Genomic DNA, 22,592 nt, shown 5'->3' on the forward strand with positions numbered 1-22,592 from the left:
TGCTTGGGGTCATTGTCCATTTGGAAGTATGCTTGGGGTCATTGTCCATTTGGAAGTATGCTTGGGGTCATTGTCCATTTGGAAGTATGTTTGGGGTCATTGTCCATTTGGAAGTATGCTTGGGGTCATTGTCTATTTGGAAGTATGCTTGGGGTCATTGTCCATTTGGAAGTATGCTTGGGGTCATTGTCCATTTGGAAGTATGCTTGGGGTCATTGTCCATTTGGAAGTATGCTTGGGGTCATTGTCCATTTGGAAGTATGTTTGGGGTCATTGTTCATTTGGAAAACCCAAGATTTTTTATATTTTAATTTCGTTTTTAAATTTTACCCCATTGTTTCGCCCCAATTTCGTAGTATCCAATTGTTTTTAGTAGTTACTATCTTGTCTCATCGCTGCGACTCCCGTACGGGCTTGGGAGAGACTAAGGTCGTGAGTCATGCGCTCTCCGAAACACAACCCAACCAAGTCACTCTGCTTCTTAACACAGCGTGCATCCAACCCGGAAGCCAGCCGCACCAATGTGTCGGGGGAAACACCGTTCCCCTAGCGACCTGGTCAGCGTGCACTGTGCCTGCCACAGAAGTCACTAGTGCGAGATGAGACAAGGATATCCCTACCGGCCAAGCCCTCCCTAACCCGGACAAGGCTAGGCCAATTGTGCTTCGTCCCATGGACCTCCCGGTCGCGGCCGGCTGCGACAGAGCCTGGGCACAAACCCAGGGTCTCTGCTGGCACAGCTAGCACTGCGATGCAGTGCCTTAAACCACTGCGTCACCCGGGAGGCCCTGGAAGACCCAAGATATAACCATACTTTAACTTGGTCACAAATGACTGATGTCTTAAGATGTTGCTTCAATAAATCCACATAATTTTCCTCCCTCATGATGCCATCTATTTTGTGAAGTTCACCAGTTCCTCCTGCAGCAAAGCACCCCCACAACATGATGCTGCCAGCCCAGTGGTTCACAGTTGAGATGCTGTTCTTCAGCTTGCAAGCCTCCCCCTTTTTCCTCCAAACATAACGATGGTCATTAGGGCCAAACAATTATATTTTGGTTTCATCAGACCAGAGGACATTTCTCAAAACAGTATGATCTTTGTCCCCATGTGCAGTTGCAAACTGTAGTCTGGCTTTTTTATGGTGGTTTGGAGCCGTGGCTTCTTCCTTGCTGAGCGGCCTTTCAGGATATGTCGATATAGGACTCGTTTTACTGTGGATATGGATACTTTTGTACCTGTTTGCTCCAGCATCTTCACAAGGTCCTTTGTTGTTGTTCTGGGATTGATTTGCACTTTTCGCACCAAAGTACATTCATCTCTAGGAGACAGAACGCCTCTCCTTTCTGAGCGGTATGACACCTGCGTGGCCCCATGGTGTTTTTGTTTGTACCAGTGTTTGTACAGATGAACGTGGTACCTTCAGGCGTTTGGAAATGGCTCCCAAGGATGAACCAGACTTGTGGAGGTCTACAATTTTTTTTCTGAGGTCTTGGCTGATTTCTTTTAATTTTCCCATGATGTCAGGCGAAGAAGCACTGTTTGAAGGTAGGCCTTGAAATACATCCACAGGTACACCTCCAATTGACTCAAATTATGTCAATTAGCCTACTGGAAGCTTCTAAAGCCATGACAGAATTTTCTAGAATTTTCCAAGCTTTTTAAAGGAACAGTCAACTTAGTGTATGTAAACTTCTGACCCACTGGAACTGTGATACAGTGAATTATAAGTGAAATAATCTGTCTGTAAACAATTGTTGGAAGAATTACTTGTGTCATGCACAAAGTAGATGTCCTAACAGACTTGCCAAAACTATAGTGTGTTAACAAGAAATTTGTGGATTGGTTGAAAAACAAGTTTTAATGACTCCAACCTCGGTGTATGTAAACTTCCGAATTCAACTGTATATACTCTCAAGATGTGATATGTTTACCTTTCCATTCATCGATGGAGTGTTCTCTCTCATCCAGCTGCTTGTCGTAGATAGCAGGAGGCGGCTGGAGGGAGAAACACAAGGATGACTGATTGTGTCTGCTGAAGCCGGTTTTAGCTACGGCTAAGAGTTGAGTGACACCTAAGCACTGCCAGTATCATGAAAACATTTAAATAATATCTGAAAAACACTTTGAAGTTTTTACTATACATTAAATGGCACAAGCTCTAAACATACGCAACACTAGCCATATAAAATATGTAGTGGTACACACAGATACACAGAAATATGTTTTATTCATATTTGAACCTTTATTTAACTAGGCAATCAGTTCACTTCTTTGGGACTGGGGGCAGTATTGAGTAGCTTGGATAAAAAGCTGCCCAGAGTAAACTGCCTGCTACTCAGCCATAAAAGCTAGAATATGCATAGAATTAGTAGATTTGGATCAAAAACACTCTGAAGTTTCTAGAACGTTTTGAATGATGTCTGAGAGTATAACAGAACTCATATGTCAGGCAAAAACCTGAGACAAAATCCAACCCGGAAGTGGGAAATCTGAGGTTTCTAGTTTTTCAAGTCATTGCCTATCAAATATACAGTGTCCATGGGGTCATATTGCACTTCCTAAGGCTTCCACTAGATGTCAACAGTCTTTAGAACCTTGTTTGGGGCTCTTACACTGAAGGAGGGGGGAGTGAGAGCTGATTGAGTCAGGGATCTGCCAGAGTGGCATGAGCTGATCACGCGCACACACGTGAGAGCGGTCTGCGTTTCATTGCATTTCTGAAGACAAAGGAATTCTCCGGTTGGAACACTATTGAAGATTTATATTAAAAACATCCTAAAGATTGATTCTATACATCGTTTGACATGTTTCTACGGACTGTAACGGAACTTTTTGACTTTTCGTCTGGACCTAAACGCGCAAACAAAAAGGAGGTATTTGGACATAAATGATGGACTTTATCAAACAAAACAAACATTTATTGTGGAACTGGGATTCCTGGGAGTGCATTCCGATGAAGATCATCAAAAGTGAATATTTACAATGCTATTTCTGACTTCTGTTGACTCCACAACATTGTGGATATCTGTATGGCTTGTTTTTGTGTCTGTGCACTGTACTCAGATTATTGCATGGTGTGCTTTTTCCGTAAAGCTTTTTTGAAATCTGACACAGCGGTTGCATTAAGGAGAAGTGGATCTAAACATCCATGTATAACACTTGTATCTTTTAGCAATGTTTATTATGAGCATTTCTGAAAATTGATGTGGCTCTCTGCAAAATCACCGGATGTTTTGGAACTACTGAACATAACACGCCAATGTAAACTCAGATTTTTTATATAAATATGAACTTTATCGAACAAAACATACATGTATTGTGTAACATGAAGTCCTATGAGTGTCATCTGATGAAGATCATCAAAGGTTAGTGATTCATTTTATCTCTATTTCTGCTTTTTGTGACTCCTCTCTTGGCTGTGTTTTTATGTGACGAGGTGCTGACCTAACATAATCGTTTGGTGTGCTTTCGTCGTAAAGCCTTTTTGAAATGGGATACTGTGGCTGGATTTACAACAAGTTTATCTTTAAATGGGATTTCTGTTGTTTTGAATTTGGCGCCCTGCAATTTCACTGGCTTTTGGCGAGATGGGACGCTACCGTCCCACATATCCCAGAGAGGTTTAAGAACAAATTCTTATTTACAATGATGGCCTACCCCGGCCAAACCCTCCCCTAATCCGGACGCCCCTGGGCCAATTGTGCGCTGCCCTATGGGAATCCCAATCAGCGCCGGTTGTGATACAGCCCGGGGTCAAACCAAGGTCTGTTGTGAGGCCTCTAGCACTGAGATGCAGTGTCTTTAGACCGCTGTTCCACTCGTGAGACCTTAAATATGAGTTCAGCAAATCAGCAGCTAGAATACAGATCAGTGATATACCCTCTATACCAGTGGTCTCAACTCCGTCCCTCTAGGACCCCCAACAGAACATATTGTCGTTGTAGCCCCAGACAAACAGCACCAGATTCAACTCATTGAGGGCCTGATGATTAGTTGACAAGTGTTTGTCTGGGGTATAGGACAGGAGTATAGCATAGGACAGGAGTATAGCATAGGACAGGAGAATAGCATAGGACAGGAGAATAGCATAGAACAGGAGTATAGCATAGGACAGGAGTATAGCATAGGACAGGAGAATAGCATAGAACAGGAGAATAGTATAGGACAGGAGAATAGTATAGAACAGGAGTATAGCATAGAACAGGAGAATAGTATAGGACAGGAGAATAGTATAGAACAGGAGTATAGCATAGGACAGGAGTATAGCATAGAACAGGAGAATAGTATAGGACAGGAGTATAGCATAGGACAGGAGTATAGCATAGAACAGGAGAATAGCATAGGACAGGAGTATAGCATAGGACAGGAGTATAGCATAGAACAGGAGAATAGTATAGGACAGGAGTATAGCATAGGACAGGAGTATAGCATAGAACAGGAGAATAGCATAGGACAGGAGTATAGCATAGGACAGGAGTATAGCATAGAACAGGAGAATAGTATAGGACAGGAGTATAGGCCATGAGTATAGGCCATAAGATAGCATAGGACAGGAGATTCTAGTCATGAAATCTATGCAACCTACTCAATCACTTTTTATAGCTACTGTTTACAGGCCTCCTGGGCCATACACAGCGTTCCTCACTGAGTTCCCTGAATTCCTGTCGGACCTTGTAGTCATGGCAGATAATATTCTACATTTTGGTGATTTTAATATTCACATGGACAAGTCCACAGACCCACAGACCCACTCCAAAGGGCTTTCGGAGCCATCACCGACTCAGTGGGTTTTGTTCAACACGTCTCCGGACCTACTCAGTGCCACAGTCATACTCTGGACCTAGTTTTGTCCCGTGAAATAAATGTTGTAGATCTTAATGTTTTTCCTCATAATCCTGGACTATCGGACCACCATTTTATTACGTTTGCAATCCCAACAAATAATCTGCTCAGACCCCAACCAAGGATCATCAAAAGTTGTGCTATAAATTCTTGGACAACCCAAAGATTCCTAAATGCCCTTCCAGACTCCCTCCACCTACCCAAGGATGTCAGAGTACAAAAATCAGTTAACCACCTAACTGAGGAACTCAATTTAACCTTGCACAATACCCTAGATGCAGTCGCACCCCTAAAAACACAAAAACATTTATCATAAGAAACTAGCTCCCCCGGTATACAGAAAATACCCGAGCTCTGAAGCAAGCTTCCAGAAAATTGGAATGTAGTAAATGGAGCTCTACCAAACTGAAAGTCTTCCGACTAGCTTGGAAAGACAGTACCGTGCAGTATCGAAGAGCCCTCACTGCTGTTCAATCATCCTATTTTTCCAACTTAATTGAGGAAAATAAGAACAGTCCCAAATGTATTTTTGATACTGTTGCAAAGCTAACTAAAAAGCAGCATTCCCCAAGAGAATTCATGAACTTCTTTGAGGAAAATAACATGATCATTAGAAAGCAAATGACTCCTCTTTAAATCTGCGTATTCCTCCTCAGTTGTCCTGAGTCTGCACAACTCTGCCAGGACCTAGGATCAAGGGAGACACTCAAGTTTTTTAACCCTATATCTCTTGACACATTGATGAAAATAATCAGCGCCTCTAAAACTTTAAGCTGCATACTGGAACCTATTCCAACTAAACTACTGAAAGAGCTGCTTCCTGTGCAGTTTGTCTCTGTGGATGGTTTGTCCTCTGACAAATCAACTGTACATTTTTGTGTTCCTCAAGGCTCCGTTTTAGGACCACTACTGTTTTCACTATATATTTGACCTCTTGGTGATGTCATTTGGAAACATAATGTTAATTTTCACTGCCATGCCACACAGCTGTATATTTCGATGAAACATGGTGAAGCCCCAAAATTGCTTCTAGATTAGACTACTGCAATGCTCTACTTTCTGGCTACCTGGATAAAGCAATAAATAAACTTCAGTTAGTGCTAAATACGGCTGATAGAATCTTGACTAGAACCACATTTTTTTTATCATATTACTCCAGTGCTAGTCTCTCTGCACTGGCTTCCTGTTAAGGCAAGGGCTGATTTCAAGGTTTTACTGCTAACCTACAAAGCATTACATGGGCTTGCTCCTACCTATCTCTCTGATTTGGTTCTGTCATACATACCTACACGTACGCTACGGTCACAAGACGCAGGCCTCCTTATTGTCCCTACAATTTCTAAGTAAACAGCTGGAGGCACGGTTTTCTGCTATAGAGCTCCATTTTTATGGAATGGTCTGCCTATCCATGTGAGAGACGCAGACTCGGTCTCAACCTTTAAGTCTTTATTGAAGACTCATCTCTTCAGTAGGTCCTATGATTGAGTGTAGTCTGGCCCAGGAGTGTGAAGGTAAACAGAAAGGCACTGGAGCGATGAACCGCCCTTGCTGTCTCTGCCTGGCTTTTTCCCCTCTCTCCACTGGGATTCTCTGCCTCTAACCCTATTACAGGGGCTGAGTCACTGGCTTACTGGTGCTCTTCCATGCCGTCCCAGGAGGGGTGCGTCATTTGAGTGGGTTGAGTCACTGACGTGGTCTTCCTGTCCGGGGTGGAGCACCCCACACCCCCTGCCTGTTTGGCCCTGTCCGGGGGTATCGTTGGATGGGGCCACAGTGTCTCCCGACCCCTCTTGACTCAGCCTCCAGTATTTATGCTGCAGTAGTTTGTGTTGGGGGGCTAGGGTTAGTCTGTTATATCTAGAGTATTTCTCCTGTCTTATCCAGAGTTCTGTGTGTATGCTCTCTCTAATTATCTCTCTTTCTTTCTTTCTTTCTTTCTTTCTTTCTTTCTTTCTTTCTTTCTTTCTTTCTTTCTTTCTTCCTTCCTTCCTCTCAGAGGACCTGAGCCCTAGGAACATGCCTCAGGACTACCTGGTCTGATGATTCCTTGCTGTCCCCAGTTCACCTGGTCGTGCTGCTGCTCCAGTTTCAACTGTTCTGCTTGCGGCTATGGAACCCTGACCTGTTCACCGGACGTGCTACCTGTCCCAGACCTGCTGTTTTCAACTCTAGAGACAGCAGGAGCGGTAGAGATACTCTGAATGATCGGCTATGAAAAGCCAACTGACATTTACTCCTGAGGTGCTGACCTGTTGCACCCTCGACAACTACTGTGATTATTGTTTGACCCTGGTGGTCATCTATGAACATTTGAACATCTTGGCCATGTTCTGTTATAATCTCCACCCGGCACAGCCAGAAGAGGACTGGCCACCCCTCATAGCCTAGTATTGGACAGGAATGTAGTATACATTTACATTTACATTACATTTAAGTCATTTAGCAGACGCTCTTATCCAGAGCGACTTACAAATTGGTGCATTCACCTTATGACATCCAGTAGAACAGTCACTTTACAATAGTGCATCTAAATCTTAAAGGGGGGTGAGAAGGATTACTTATCCTATCCTAGGTATTCCTTAAAGAGGTGGGGTTTCAGGTGTCTCCGGAAGGTGGTGATTGACTCCGCTGTCCTGGCGTCGTGAGGGAGTTTGTTCCACCATCGGGGGGCCAGAGCAGCGAACAGTTTTGACTGGGCTGAGCGGGAACTGTACTTCCTCAGTGGTAGGGAGGCGAGCAGGCCAGAGGTGGATGAACGCAGTGCCCTTGTTTGGGTGTAGGGCCTGATCAGAGCCTGGAGGTACTGAGGTGCCGTTCCTCTCACAGCTCCGTAGGCAAGCACCATGGTCTTGTAGCGGATGCGAGCTTCAACTGGAAGCCAGTGGAGAGAGCGGACAGGACTACAGCATAGGACATGAGTATAGTATAGGACAGGACTATAGTATAGGGCAGGAGTATAGTATAGGACAGGACTATAGTATAGGGCAGGAGTATAGATTAGGACAGGAATATAGTATAGGACAGGATTATAGCATAGGGCAGGAGTATAGTATAGGACAGGAGTAGAGTATAGGATGGATATAGATGACAGGAGTATAGTATAGGACAGGAGTATAGTATAGGGCAGGACTATAGCATAGGACAGGAGTATAGTATAGGACAGGACTATAGCATAGGGCAGGAGTATAGTATAGGACAGGAGTATAGTATAGGACGGATATAGATGACAGGAGTATAGTATAGGACAGGAGTATAGTATAGGGAAGGAGTATAGTATAGGATGGATATAGATGACAGGACTATAGTATAGGACAGGACTATAGTATAGGGCAGAAGTATAGTATAGGATGGATATAGATGACAGGAGTATAGTATATGGCAGGAGTATAGTATAGGGAAGGAGTATAGTATAGGACGGATATAGATGACAGGACTATAGTATAGGGCAGGAGTATAGTATAGGGAAGGAGTATAGTATAGGACAGGAGTATAGTATAGGGCAGGAGTATAGTATAGGACGGATACCGATGGCAGGAGTATAGTATAGGGCAGGAGTATAGTATAGGGCAGGAGTATAGTATAGGACAGGAGTATAGTATAGGACGGATATAGATGACAGGACTATAGTATAGGACAGGATTATAGTATAGGGCAGGAGTATAGTATAGGATGGATATAGATGACAGGAGTATAGTATAGGACAGGAGTATAGTATAGGATGGATATAGATGACAGGACTATAGTATAGGACAGGATTATAGTATAGGGCAGGAGTATAGTATAGGATGGATATAGATGACAGGAGTATAGTATAGGGCAGGAGTATAGTATAGGATGGATATAGATGACAGGAGTATAGTATAGGGCAGGAGTATAGTATAGGGAAGGAGTATAGTATAGGACGGATATAGATGACAGGACTATAGTATAGGGCAGGAGTATAGTATAGGGAAGGAGTATAGTATAGGACAGGAGTATACTATAGGGCAGGAGTATAGTATAGGACGGATACAGATGGCAGGAGTATAGTATAGGGAGGGAGTATAGTATAGGGCAGGAGTATAGTATAGGGCAGGAGTATAGTATAGGACAGGACTATAGTATAGGACAGGAGTATAGTATAGGGCAGGAGTATAGTATAGGATGGATACAGATGGCAGGAGTATAGTATAGGGCAGGAGTATAGTATAGGGAATGAGTATAGTATAGGACGGATATAGATGACAGGAGTATAGTATAGGACAGGACTATAGTATAGGGCAGGAGTATAGTATAGGACAGGAGTATAGTATAGGGAATGAGTATAGTATAGGACAGGAGTATAGTATAGGGCAGGACTATAGTATAGGACAGGACTATAGTATAGGGCAGGAGTATAGTATAGGATGGATATAGATGGCAGGAGTATAGTCCAGTGCATTCAGAAAGTATTCAGACCCCTAGACCTTTTACACATTTTGTTACATTACAGCCTTATTCTGAAATTGACAAAATAGTAATTTTTTACCTATCAATCTACACACAATATCCCATAATGACAAAGCAAAAACAGGTTTTTAGACATTTTTGCAATTAAAAAAAAACAAAAAAACAACAACCAACTGAAATATGACATTTACATAAGTATTCAAGTCCCTTGACAGTACTTTGGCAGCAATTGCAGCCTCGACTCTCCTTGGGTACGACGCTACAAGCTTGGCACACCTGTATTTGGGGAGTTTCTCACATTCTTCTCTGTAGATCCTCTCAAGCTCTGTCAGGGTGGATGCGGAGCATCGCTGAACGGGGATTTTCAGGTCTCTCCAGAGATGTTCGATCGGGTTCAAGTCCGGGCTCTGGCTGGGCCACTCGAGGACATTCAGAGACTTGTCCGGAAGCCACTCCTGCGTTGTCTTGGCTGTGTGCTTAGGGTTATTGTCCTGTTGGAAGGTGAACCTTCACCCCAGTTTGAGGTCCTGAGCATTCTGGAGAAGATTTTCATCAAGGATCGCTCTGTACTTTGCTCTGTTCTTCTTTCCCTCGATCCTGACTAATCTCCCAGTCCCTGCTCCTGAAAAATATCCCCCCAGCATGATGCTGCCACCATGCTTCACCGTAGGGATGGTGGTAGGTTTCCTCCAGGCGTGCCACTTGGCATTCAGGCCAAAGAGTTCAATCTTAGTTTAATCAGACAAGAGAATCATGTTTCTCATGGTCTGAGAGTCCTTTAGGTGCCTTTTGGCAAACTCCAATCGGTCTTTCATGTGGCTTTTACTGAGGAGTGGCTTCCGTTTGGCCACTCTACCATAAAGGCCTGATTGGTGGAACGCTGCGGAGATGGTTGTCCTTCTGGGAGGTTCTCCCATCTCCATAGAGGAACTCTGGAGCTCTGGCAGAGTCACCTCCCTGACCAAGAACTTCTCCCTCGATTGCTCAGTGTGGTCAGGCAGCCAGCTCTAGGAAGAGTCTTGGTGGTTCCAAACTTCTTCCATTTAAGAATGATGGAGGCCACTGTGATCTTGGGGACCTTCAATGCTGCAGAACATTTTTGGTACCCTTCCCCAGATCTGTTCACAATCCTGTCTCGGAGCTTTACGGACAATTGCTTCAACCTCATGACTTGGTTTTTGCTCCAATGTGCACTGTCAACTGTGAGACCTTATATAGACAGGTGTGTACCTTTCCAAATACTGTCCAATCAATTGAATTTACCACAGGTTGACTCCAACCAAGTTGTAGAAACATCTCAAGGATGATCAATGGAAACAGGATGCACCTGAGCTCAATTTCCAGTCTCGTAGCAAAGGGTCTGAATACTTACGTAAATAAGGTATTTATGTTTTTTAATTTTAATAAATGTGCAAAGAAGTCTAAAAACCTGTTTTCGCTTTGTCATTATGGGGTATTGTGTGTAGATTGATGAGGATCTTTATTTATTTAAAGAATAAATGTAACGAAGACACTGAGAGTCGAGAAGCAGGTACGTTTAATAAAACAACAAACATGGAACGAGACAACATGGCATCTACTGACTGGGGAAAGAACCTAAGGGAGTGCCAGATATAGGGGAGGTAAAAAGTGAGGTAATGGAGTCCAGGTGTGCCTCAATCTGAATCGTAATGATTGGTGCCAAGTGCGCATAATGATTGGTGCCAGGTACGTGTAATGATTGGTGCCAGGTACGCGTAATGATTGGTGCCAGGTACGCGTAATGATTGGTGCCAGGTACGCGTAATGATTGGTGCCAGGTACGCGTAATGATTGGTGCCAGGTACGCGTAATGATTGGTGCCAGGTACGTGTAATGATTGGTGCCAGGTACGTGTAATGATTGGTGCCAGGTACGCGTAATGATTGGTGCCAGGTACGTGTAATGATTGGTGCCAGGTACGTGTAATGATTGGTGCCAGGTACGTGTAATGATTGGTGCCAGGTGCGCGTAATGATTGGTGCCAGGTACGTGTAATGATTGGTGCCAGGTGCGCGTAATGCTGGATGCCAGGACTGGTGGTTAGTATACCGGCGACGTCAAACGCCGGAGTGGAGGGGCAGGAGTAGACGTGACAGTAACGTAACAAAATGTGGGAAAAGTCAAGGGGTCTAAATACTTTACAAATGCTCTGTATATGACAGGTATAGACGACAGGATAATAGTATAGGACATCTGACTGTGTTGTTGTATGTAACATACTATAGGCATGGCAGCCTACCAGTGCTGCAGATATCAATCAACTGACTGACTGACACCTGTCAATCATTTGTATCTCCTTAGTACTCCTCCAACTACCCTCAAATCTATCATCTCCTTTCCTATCTGATTTATTTTTTTACATTCTTTAAATTTATTTTTTACCTTTTTTTAACTAGGCAAGTCAGTTAAGAACTATTTTTTCTTCTCAATGACGGCCTAGGAACAGTGGGTTAACTGCCTGTTCAGGGGCAGAACGACAGATTTTTACCTCGTCAGCTTGGGGATTTGAACTTGCAACCTTTCGGTTACGAGTCCAACACTCCAACCACTAGGCTACCTAGTAGCCCCAGGGTGGCAGAATGTCAAACATGATTAATATTTTTGACGAGACTTCATATAAATCACATTCATGATGTGACCTTGGAAGTGGGTTAATTAAGAGGTCAATGCATACGTACACTACTGGACTACAACATTACAGGCTGCTTCCAAGGATTTGTCACGAGACCGGTAGGTAGTTGTTCAGCAGAGTATCAATCAATCAAAGAGAAAGGGTGAGCCTGAGAAAAAGTTCCGCCGAATCTCGAGGTGCTGTACATGCTGCATGTGTACTGTACAGTACTACTGTCCAGATGTTTTCATATGTCTATAACACAGAGGATATTTAGGTAGTGTTACTACGAACCAATTTATCAAATCTATAGGTTTTTTCATTTATTTTAAGATTGCAATAAGATAGCATAGACGTTCTGTCTAGATATGACAGAGTACAGTAGGCTACAGCACGGTTTTCTTGCAGTTTCATCAACACATTAACGACCACTTCTACAGTGAAAAATGGCTCCGGTATTCATAGATGCAGCCAGACGGTATGTTCCTTCCTGTTAGTGAGGAGAAAGCCACACAGACATCCTGCCACACAGACATCCTGCCACACAGACATCCTGCCACACAGACATCCTGCCACACAGACATCCTGCCACACAGACATGCACGGCACACAGACATCCTGCCACACAGACATCCTGCCACACAGACATCCTGCCACACAGACATGCACGGCACACAGACATGCACGGCACACAGACATCCTGCCACACAGACATCCTGCCACACAGACATCCTGCCACACAGACATGCACGGCACACAGACATCCTGCCACACAGACATCCTGCCACACAGACATGCACGGCACACAGACATCCTGCCACACAGACATGCACGGCACACAGACATCCTGCCACACAGACATGCACGGCACACAGACATCCTGCCACATAGTCTCTGCATTGAGTTAGTATTCAGTATTTTTCTGTTTATTAAGGATCACCATTAGCTGCTGCTACACTTCCTGGGGTCCATACAGGATTAAGGCAATTACATACAAAATAAAACAGCATATCACACAATATCTACCACAACATATCTCCAATACAAAAATCCATAATACAGCAATATTAATGTACATGTGTGTGGATTGCATGTTAGGATGTTTATTTATTTTATTTATTTATTTATCCGTTATTTTACCAGGTAAGTTGACTGAGAACACGTTCTCATTTGCTGCAACGACCTGGGGAATAGTTACAGGGGAGAGGAGGGGGATGAATGAGCCAATTGAACACTGGGGATAATTAGGTGTGTGTGTGTGTGTGTGTGTGTGTGTGTGTGTGTGTGTGTGTGTGTGTGTGTGTGTGTGTGTGTGTGTGTGTGTGTGTGTGTGTGTGTGTGTGTGTGTGTGTGTGTGTGTGTGTGTGTGTGTGTGTGTGTGTGTGTGTGTGTGTGTGTGTGTGTGTGTGTGTGTGTGTGTGTGTGTGTGTGTGTGTGTGTGTGTGTGTGTGTGTGTATACGTGTTTGTGTCTGTCTCCCCACAATCCGTTCCATAAGGTGTAGTTTTATCTGTTTTTATTTTTAATCGGATTTTACTGCTGGCATCAGTTACCTGATGTGGAATAGAGTTCCATGTAGTCATGGCTCTATGTAGTACTGTGGAATAGAGTTCCTTGTAGTCATGGCTCTATGTAGTACTGTGGAAAAGAGTTCCATGTAGTCATGGCTCTATGTAGTACTGTGGAATAGAGTTCCATGTAGTCATGGCTCTATGTAGTACTGTGGAATAGAGTTCCATGTAGTCATGGCTCTATGTAGTACTGTGCGCCTCCCATATTCTGTTCTGGACTTGGGGGACTGTGAAGAGACCTCTGGTGGTGTAGCCGATGTGAAACGGCGAGCTAGTTAGCGGTGGTGCGCGCTAATAGCGTTTCAATCGGTGACGTCACCCGCTCTGAGACCTTGAAGTAGTGGTTCCCCTTGCTCTGCAAGGGCCGTGGCTTTTGTGGCGCGATGGGTAACGATGCTTCGTGGGTGACTGTTGTCTTGTGTGCAGAGGGTCCCTGGTTCGAGCCCGGGTATGGGCGAGGGGACGGACGAAAGTTAAACTGTTACAGTGGCATGTCTTGTTGGGTATGTTGGGTATGCATGCACACCACCAAGCTGTGTGCTAGTCATTTAAACAGATAGCTCGGTGCTTTCAACATGTCAATACCTCCCACAAAGACAAGTACTGATGCAATCAATCTCTCCACTACTGTGAGCCAGGAGAGATGGACGTGCATGTCATTGATGTTAGTTCTCTGTGTACATTTAAGGGCCGGCCGTGCTGCTCTGTTCTGGACCAACTGGAATTTGCCTACGTCCCTCTTTGTGGCACTTGACCATATAACAGGGCAGTAGTCCAGGTGCGACAAAACTAGGGCCCGTAGGACTTGTTCTGTTGATAGCAATGTCAAGAAAGCAGAGCAGAACTTTATTACAGACAGACTTCTCCCCATCTTAGCTATCATTACATCAATATGTTATGACCACGGCCGTTTACAATGCAGGGTTACTCCAAGCAGTTTAGTCTCCTCAACGGGCTGAATTTCCACCTTATTCATTACAAGATTTAGTTGAGGTTTAGGGTTTTGTGAATGATTTGTTGCAAATATAATGCTTTTCGTTTTTGAAATATTGAGGACTAGTTCATTTATTGCCACCCATTCTAAAACTGACTGCAGCTCTTTGTTTAAGTATTGCAATGATTTCACTTGCTCTGGTAGCCGACATGTATAGTGTTGAGTCATAAGAATACATAGACACGCTGGCTTTACTCAAAGGCAGTGTGATTAGTAAAGATTGAAAAAAAGTAAGGGGCCTTGCCAGCTACCCTGGAGAATGCCTGACTCTATCTGGATTATGTTGGAGAGGCTTCCATGAAAGAACACCCTCTGCGTTCTGTTAGACAGGTAACTCTCGATCCACAATATAGCAGGGGATAAGTCATAACACATTTGTTTTTACAGCAGCAGATTACGGTCGATAATGTCAAAAGCTGCACTGAAGTCTAACAAAACAGCTCCCACAAGCTTCTTATTATCAATTTCTCCCAGCCAATCATCAGTCATTTGTGTAAGTGCCGTACATGTTGAGTGCCCTTCCCAATAAGCATGCTAAAGTCTGTTGTGAATTTGTTTACTTTGAATATAGCATTGTATCTTGTAACCACAATTAATTTCAAAAGGTTTACTAAGGGTTGGTAACAGGCTGATTGGTCGGCTGTTTGAGCCACTAAAAAGGTGCTTTGTTATCCTTGTGTAGTGGAATGACTTTGGCTTCACTCCAGGGCACACAGTCTTCTGTAGGCTTAGATTGAAGAGATAGCAAATAGGAGTGGCAATATCGTCCGCAATCATCCTCAGTAATTTTCCATCCAAGTTGTCAGACCCAGGTGGCTTGTCATTGTTGATTGACAACATTATATATATATTTTTTTTTTGTCTGAAGTATGAGTGTTCCTTAGGATAGTGCAATTTTGGTCATATCTGGTCATATCATGTTTGTAAAATGCTCTCCATTCTGTACACTCCTAGAACCAAACGTGTTATTCTTCTACAGGGATGGCCGGAAGAACCCTTTATGGTTCTACGTAGCACCTTTATTTCTAAGAGTATATATATATATGACACATTTCTCAATTTTGGGTCAGTGATGGGGTTTCTGAAGATGGGCTTTTGACTACCTACCCCCAAATACAGTTTTGTAAAGCCATATGTGGTCATATCATGTTTGTAATGCTGTATATGCTGTATAGGAGATATATTTCTCTTGGTGTAAAGTCTTTTATTTTATTTACCATTGATATTTGGACGAGATCCCTGGCCTTCATCAGCATGAAACGAACAAGAAAGAGGGGAGAAAACAGTACATTGGTTTCAGGGAAAATGTAATGCCATCAGATGGCCAATATCATCTATATATCACATCTATACAACAATATAGAATATCCCATCATAATACAGTCAAATGTCACTTTTCGGTCATTTTTGTTTTGATTAAGTAAAATGTATGTTTTCACAAAAGAATGAGACATGCTACAAATGAAATGTACATATTACACAATATCATATAATAATATACTTTAAAATGCATATTCCAACTGTCAAACATAGATAGATTATAATGAAGGTGTGCGATTTATTGCAAATAAAAATTAAAAAATAAACTTGATTAAAATCTACTTAATTGATCTTGTTGAGAGTCATTGATACTCTATAGTTGTACACCTCTTTCACATAGTCGTATGCTGAAATCCAAACTAATACACTTCACTATTGGGAAGAGATTGTATCAGTTTGGGTTCCAGGCTAACAGAGAGGTTCACTTTTCATTCAGCACCCCAGTTCTGTCTGCTTCACTGGGTTCAGAGAAGGCCATGTCACACTGTATTGCATTATGCATAGGCAGATACTTGGTGTGAAATGCATCTAAAGTCTTCATCAAGTGAGAGACAGGCTGCAAATGGCTTTTTCCCAAACGCACTATTATCCCACAGTGATGAAGGTCTTTAAAAGGGAATGACTATACTTCAGTACATAACCAGCGGACCTTAAGAAATGCCTGCTCTGCTATATGATCCAGTATTAACTATCCTTATCACACAACTCCTGGATGAGAATGAACTATACTGTATTCTCCCAAAGCAGTGAGCAGTGAGACTGGGTTTTGTATCTGTGCTCTATTTGAGGAATCAAGCACATTCCAGCAGATAAAACCATAGTATATATTTCTATGGGTAAAACAATCAGTTGAGCCCACTGTTATGTCTCTACAGTACCATGATAGTCAGTAACATGCGTACATGTTTCCATGACTACCTAATGCCAGATAAACTGTGGTGGGTAAAAGGATAGCCATAAAAGTTCAAACCATGAAGAGCAAGCAGGGGATGCAAACTAAACAACAAAGACAACAACAGAAATGTTTCTCTGGATGGTTCCTATAGTAACCATTATGAGAGGAGAATGTAACATAAACAATAATATATCCACACACCACTAATACGAACACAAGGCAGATGAAAACAGCCCAAACTAAACAACAAAGACAACAACAGAAATGTTTCTCTGGATGGTTCCTATAGTAACCATTATGAGAGGGGAATGTAACATAAAAAATAATATATCCACACACCACTAATACGAACACAAGGCAGATGAAAACAGCCCAAACTAAACAAGTACCGAGCTGTAGGATTGACCTAGGGCTACTAACTGATAAGGCTGCCAGAGAGTTCTAGCTACAGACTCCTCCTACTCACCGCCTCCACCTCGGCTGGGTCGTACCAAACGTTGATGTAGGGGTGCTGTAAAGCTTCGTCCACTTGTATCCGCTTGGCTGGATCAATAATCAACATCTTACACAACAGGTCTCTGGCCTGGCTGGCTGTGGAGACAGAGAGAAGCAGAGAGAGAGAGAGAAGCATCAGAGTCAAGGAAGGAGAGAGGAGACAGAGAGAGTGGGGTCAGAGTAAATGGATAGAATAGGAGAAGGGAGAAACTCAATCAGCAATAACACACTGTCTATCAAACATTATGTGCATCCAAAATGGCACTCTATCCCATCTGTAGTGCACTACTTTGTCTCATATTGTCTCCATGTGAGACAATAGTTTACTGTTCCTTTAAGATTTTTCCCTGTTCTGTTTCCATAGCAACACAGTCAAGGCTTAACACTCAGGGAATATTATGGTTCAACACACAGACATTCAATCTCATGTCAGAAGAGAGAAGAGAGCTTGCTAGTAACCTACTTGTTTCTCGAGGTTATGAATTACAACGCTCTTACAACATTTTGTATTAGTCTTAAATTACAAATGTAATATTTCTTTAGATGCAAATTCACAAATTAAAAAAACATGATCATGATGAATCCATCTGTGCTTCCTGCTCTTGAACCAATATTAACTGTTCAGTTCTACAATTACAATATTACAATACCAAACTCTTAACCCACAATCCCTCCCACAACCCCCCAATCCCTCCCACAACCCCCAATCCCTCCCACAACCCCCCAATCCCTCCCACAACCCCGCAATCCCTCCGTCCCTCCCACCATCCTTCTACCCATCCCTCCATCCCTCCCACAGCCCCTCCATCCCTCCCACAGTTCCGCCATCCCTCCCACAGCTCCCCCATCCCTCCCATAACCCCCCAATCCATCCCACAACCCCACAATCCCTACCACAACCCCCCAATCCCTCCATCCCTCACACCATCCTTCTATCCATCCCTCCATCTCTCCCACAGCCCCTCCATCCCTCCCACAGCTCCTCCATCCCTCCCACAACCCCTCCATCCATCCCTCCCACCATCCTTCCATCCATCCCTCCAACAGCCCCTCCATCTATCCATCCCATCCCTGCCACAACCTTCCATCCAACCGTCCCACAGCCCCTCCATCCCTCCCACAGCCCCTCCCCATCCCTCTATCCCATCCCTCCCACCATCCCTCACCCCATCCCTTCATCCCTCCCTCCACCCCTCGTACGGCCCTGACAGTGACTCACTATAAATAGTGTATTAGCAGCAGTCAGACGATCTGCACTGTACCTTCTCTCATCACCATTCCCCACACTGTGCTACACCACCATGCCAGCAGCTATAGGCCAGCCATAGCAATCTCCAAAATGGCGGCTCAGACGCTCCCTCCTCTGAGTCACTCCTTATCTCTAGGATAGCAGCTCTCTCAGCATGCAGTGTAACCAAAGACCACGGCTCCACTAGCTTTAGTCCTAACAGGATTTCCCAGGGTCCTACCTAGCCTCCAGTACAGCTACGTAAACAGTGCTCTCATACCCTTTTCACACTATCGTGCCGACCCCAAGCATATACTGTTCCAGCTGAAATATTTTATTTTGACATTGTCCTTTCCAGCACGGTTCCAGTAATTATGGTGGATGCATAGCTAGGCTAGCCCAGTACATCTTTGGTCGGTTTGGCTCGGCTCAGCTCAGTAGTCAATCACTCTAATGCAGTTTCTCTCTAACACACTCGCTCTCTAACACACTCCCTCTCTAACACACTCCCTCTCTAACACACTCCCTCTCTAACACACTCCCTCTCTAACACACTCCCTCTCTAACACAGTCACTTTAACACTACATCTTTCCTTCCGTCTCTGGCTGTGACTGTAACCATTATGTCCTCTCTAACTCAGTGGGTGTATTCCTCTAGTATATCTGACACAACCGCTATAACACAGCTCTAACTCAGTGGGTGTATTCCTCTAGTATATCTGACACAGCCGCTATAACACAGCTCTAACTCAGTGGGTGTATTCCTCTAGCAGCCCATCTCCTCTCCTTCGGTCTGTTTTCTGCAGGGATCAGGCAGTCAGCAGGAAGGAGCTAGGGGGTAGCAGGCAGGCCGCAGGAGACAGGAGACAAGAGACAGGGGGCAACAGACAGGACACATGAGCCAGCAGGAGACAGGAGACAGGGGGCAGGAGGTAGAAGGCAGGAGGTGGCAGGAGACAGGACACAGCAGGCAGGAGGTGGCAGGAGACGGGAGGCAGCAGGAGACAGGAGACAGCAGGCAGGAGGTGGCAGGAGACAGGAGACAGCAGGCAGGAGGTGGCAGGAGACAGGAGGCAGCAGGAGACAGGAGACAGGAGACAGCAGGCAGGAGGTGGCAGGAGACAGGAGACAGCAGGCAGGAGGTGGCAGGAGACAGGAGACAGCAGGCAGGAGGTGGCAGGAGACAGGAGACAGCAGGCAGGAGGCGGCAGGAGACAGGAGGCGGCAGGAAACAGGAGACAGGAGGCGGCAGGCAGGAGGCGCAGGAGATAGGAGGCGGGAAACAGGAGACAGGAGGCAGGAGGCAGGAGGCGGGAGACGGGAGGCGGCAGGAGACAGGAGGTAGGAGACAGGAGGTAGGAGACAGGAGGCAGGAGACAGAAGACAGGAGGCAGGAGACGGCAGGAGACAGGAGGCAGGCAAGAGACAGGAGACAGGAGGCAGCAGGAGGGCTCCTGAGTCATTCATGTGAATTTCCTTACCAGACACACTGCATGGCTTGATGTAGCAGCAGTACCAGGCAGATTTCATTATATTTAGGAGAAATCTGTCTTCATCAGATATAGCCTGTTATCCTCCAGGGATTTTGTAAACTATTTTCTCTGGAAGCCTCCTGTAGAAAGACTTCCTGGGAATACCATGATATGATCAATATGATTTCTCTGGAAATGTAGATGGAAAGGTAGTGGATGACGTCTTGGTTTAAAGCCTCTTCCTCTAAATACATTTCACTGAAGGGAGTGACTGTCACCCTAGTCAATTTCAGTTACAGTATATCACTTCACTTACTCTGCCTCTCGTGAGCCAAAAGCCAGTTCAGTTTGATGAGATTACAATCACATAAAATATATATGCCTTGACTCCATGAACAACACACAAAGACACATTGACACACTGTACAGCACTCACAGACACAAACAATCTCTGGTTTCCGCAAACATGCTGCACAATGCCTTCTTGAAAAGAACAAAATAGAACAGAACAGAACCGAATAGAATTGAATAGAATAGAACCGAATAGAATTGAATAGAACCGAATATAATTGAATAGAACCGAATAGAATTGAATAGAACCGAATAGAATTGAATAGAATAGAACCGCCACCTCATTGACTCACCTTTGAGTTTGTTGTGTTCTGAGTCTGCGGGGAAGAGGCAGTCGGGGAAGAGCTTGGGGAAGGTGAGGCCTGTGTATTTGGGCCTGTTCTCTACATAGTTACGGACGGTGGGCTGCAGTTTCTTCATAAACTCTGGCGCAGGCGTGCCCAGCTGCTCAATCACCTTATTCCATTGGTCAATATCTGAGAAGGAGGGGTTAAGGAAAAAACACAACAAACCTGGACAGCAAAGCACCCTGGCCTGGCTATGTTACCAAACTGTTACACTGTACATAGGCTTTAGACTGCAACTGCTACTGTTGCTGCTACTACTGACGCTACTACAACTACTACTGCTGCTACAACTACTACTACTACTGCTACTACTACTACTGACACTGACACTACTACAACTACTACTGCTGCTACAACTACTACTACTAGGTTATTTTCTGCATTAACAAATTCTCATGTTTGTTATGTATATACATGCCAAGGTTCTTGATTTTTAAGTAGCCTTGCTAAAACAACCAGAGGTATTTAAAAAACAAATCTGATCTTGAATCAGTGACTATATGGACCGGAGGCTGGTTTAAAGATTGACCAACGTACTACTGCTACAACTACTCCTGGTAGGCCGTCAATGTAAATAAGATTTTGCTCTTAACTGACTTGGCTAGTTTAAAAAACGTCAAAAAATGTAAAAATACTACTCCTACTGACAATGACACTACTACTGATACTACTACTACTGATACTACTACTACTGATACTACTACTACTGACACTAATACTACTACTACTGACACTACTGACACTACTACTACTGCTACTACTGACACTACTACTACTGATACTACTACTACTGCTACTACTGACACTACTACTACTGACACTACTACTACTGATACTACTACTACTGACACTACTACTACTGACACTACTACTACTGATACTACTACTACTCCAACTGCTCCAACTCCTACTGCTCCTACTCCTACTGACACTGACACTACTCCTACTGATACTACTACTACTGATACTACTACTACTGACACTACTACTACTGACACTACTACTACTGATACTACTACTACTGATACTACTACTACTCCAACTGCTCCAACTCCTACTGCTCCTACTCCTACTGACACTGACACTACTCCTACTGATACTACTACTACTGATACTACTACTACTGACACTACTACTACTGACACTACTACTACTGATACTACTACTACTGATACTACTACTACTCCAACTGCTCCAACTCCTACTGCTCCTACTCCTACTGACACTGACACTACTACTACTACTGACACTACTACTACTGATACTACTACTTCTGACACTACTCCTACTGACACTGACACTACTACTACTGACACTACTACTTCTGACACTACTCCTACTGACACTGACACTACTACTACTGATACTACTGCTTCTGACACTACTCCTACTGACACTGACACTACTACTACTGATACTACTACTTCTGACACTACTCCTACTGACACTGACACTACTACTACTGCTCCTACTCCTACTGACACTGACACTACTACTTCTGACACTACTACTACTGATACTACTACTACTCCAACTGCTCCAACTCCTACTGCTCCTACTCCTACTGACACTGACACTACTACTTCTGACACTACTACTACTGATACTACTACTACTCCAACTGCTCCAACTCCTACTGCTCCTACTCCTACTGACACTGACACTACTACTTCTGACACTACTACTACTGATACTACTACTACTCCAACTGCTCCAACTCCTACTGCTCCTACTCCTACTGCTACTACTGACACTGACACTACTACTACAGATACTACTACTACTGCTCCTACTGACAATGACACTACTACTACTGATACTACTACTACTCCTACTGCTCCTACTCCTACTGCTCCTACTCCTACTGACAATGACACTACTACTACTGATACTACTACTACTCCTACTGCTACTACTGACACTGATACAACTCCTACTGCTCCTCCTACTGCTACTGCTCCTACTCCTACTGCTACTACTACTACTGACACTACTACTACTACTGACACTACTAC

At 44.0% G+C, this 22,592-nt stretch overlaps 1 protein-coding gene across 7 annotated transcripts in view; it reads right to left on the reverse strand.

Moving 5' to 3' along the window:
- mapk10 (mitogen-activated protein kinase 10) overlaps positions 1 to 22,592 on the reverse strand; it is a 147,817-nt gene that overhangs the window by 17,422 nt on the left and 107,803 nt on the right. For 6 of the 7 annotated variants that reach the window (XM_046305632.1, XM_046305637.1, XM_046305635.1 and 3 more), the window contains exons 9-12: positions 20,524 to 20,706; positions 17,151 to 17,275; positions 15,687 to 15,713; positions 1,935 to 1,998 (exon numbers count right to left, since the gene is read on the reverse strand). In XM_046305632.1, coding sequence (XP_046161588.1) covers positions 1,935 to 1,998; positions 15,687 to 15,713; positions 17,151 to 17,275; positions 20,524 to 20,706 — 399 coding nt within the window. The remainder of the gene's footprint in view (positions 1 to 1,934; positions 1,999 to 15,686; positions 15,714 to 17,150; positions 17,276 to 20,523; positions 20,707 to 22,592) is intronic. The other variant, XM_046305633.1, reaches the window with a different exon arrangement.

This window comes from Oncorhynchus gorbuscha, linkage group LG16 (assembly GCF_021184085.1).
Source record: "Oncorhynchus gorbuscha isolate QuinsamMale2020 ecotype Even-year linkage group LG16, OgorEven_v1.0, whole genome shotgun sequence".
In the NCBI taxonomy this organism is placed as follows: Eukaryota; Metazoa; Chordata; class Actinopteri; order Salmoniformes; family Salmonidae; genus Oncorhynchus; species Oncorhynchus gorbuscha.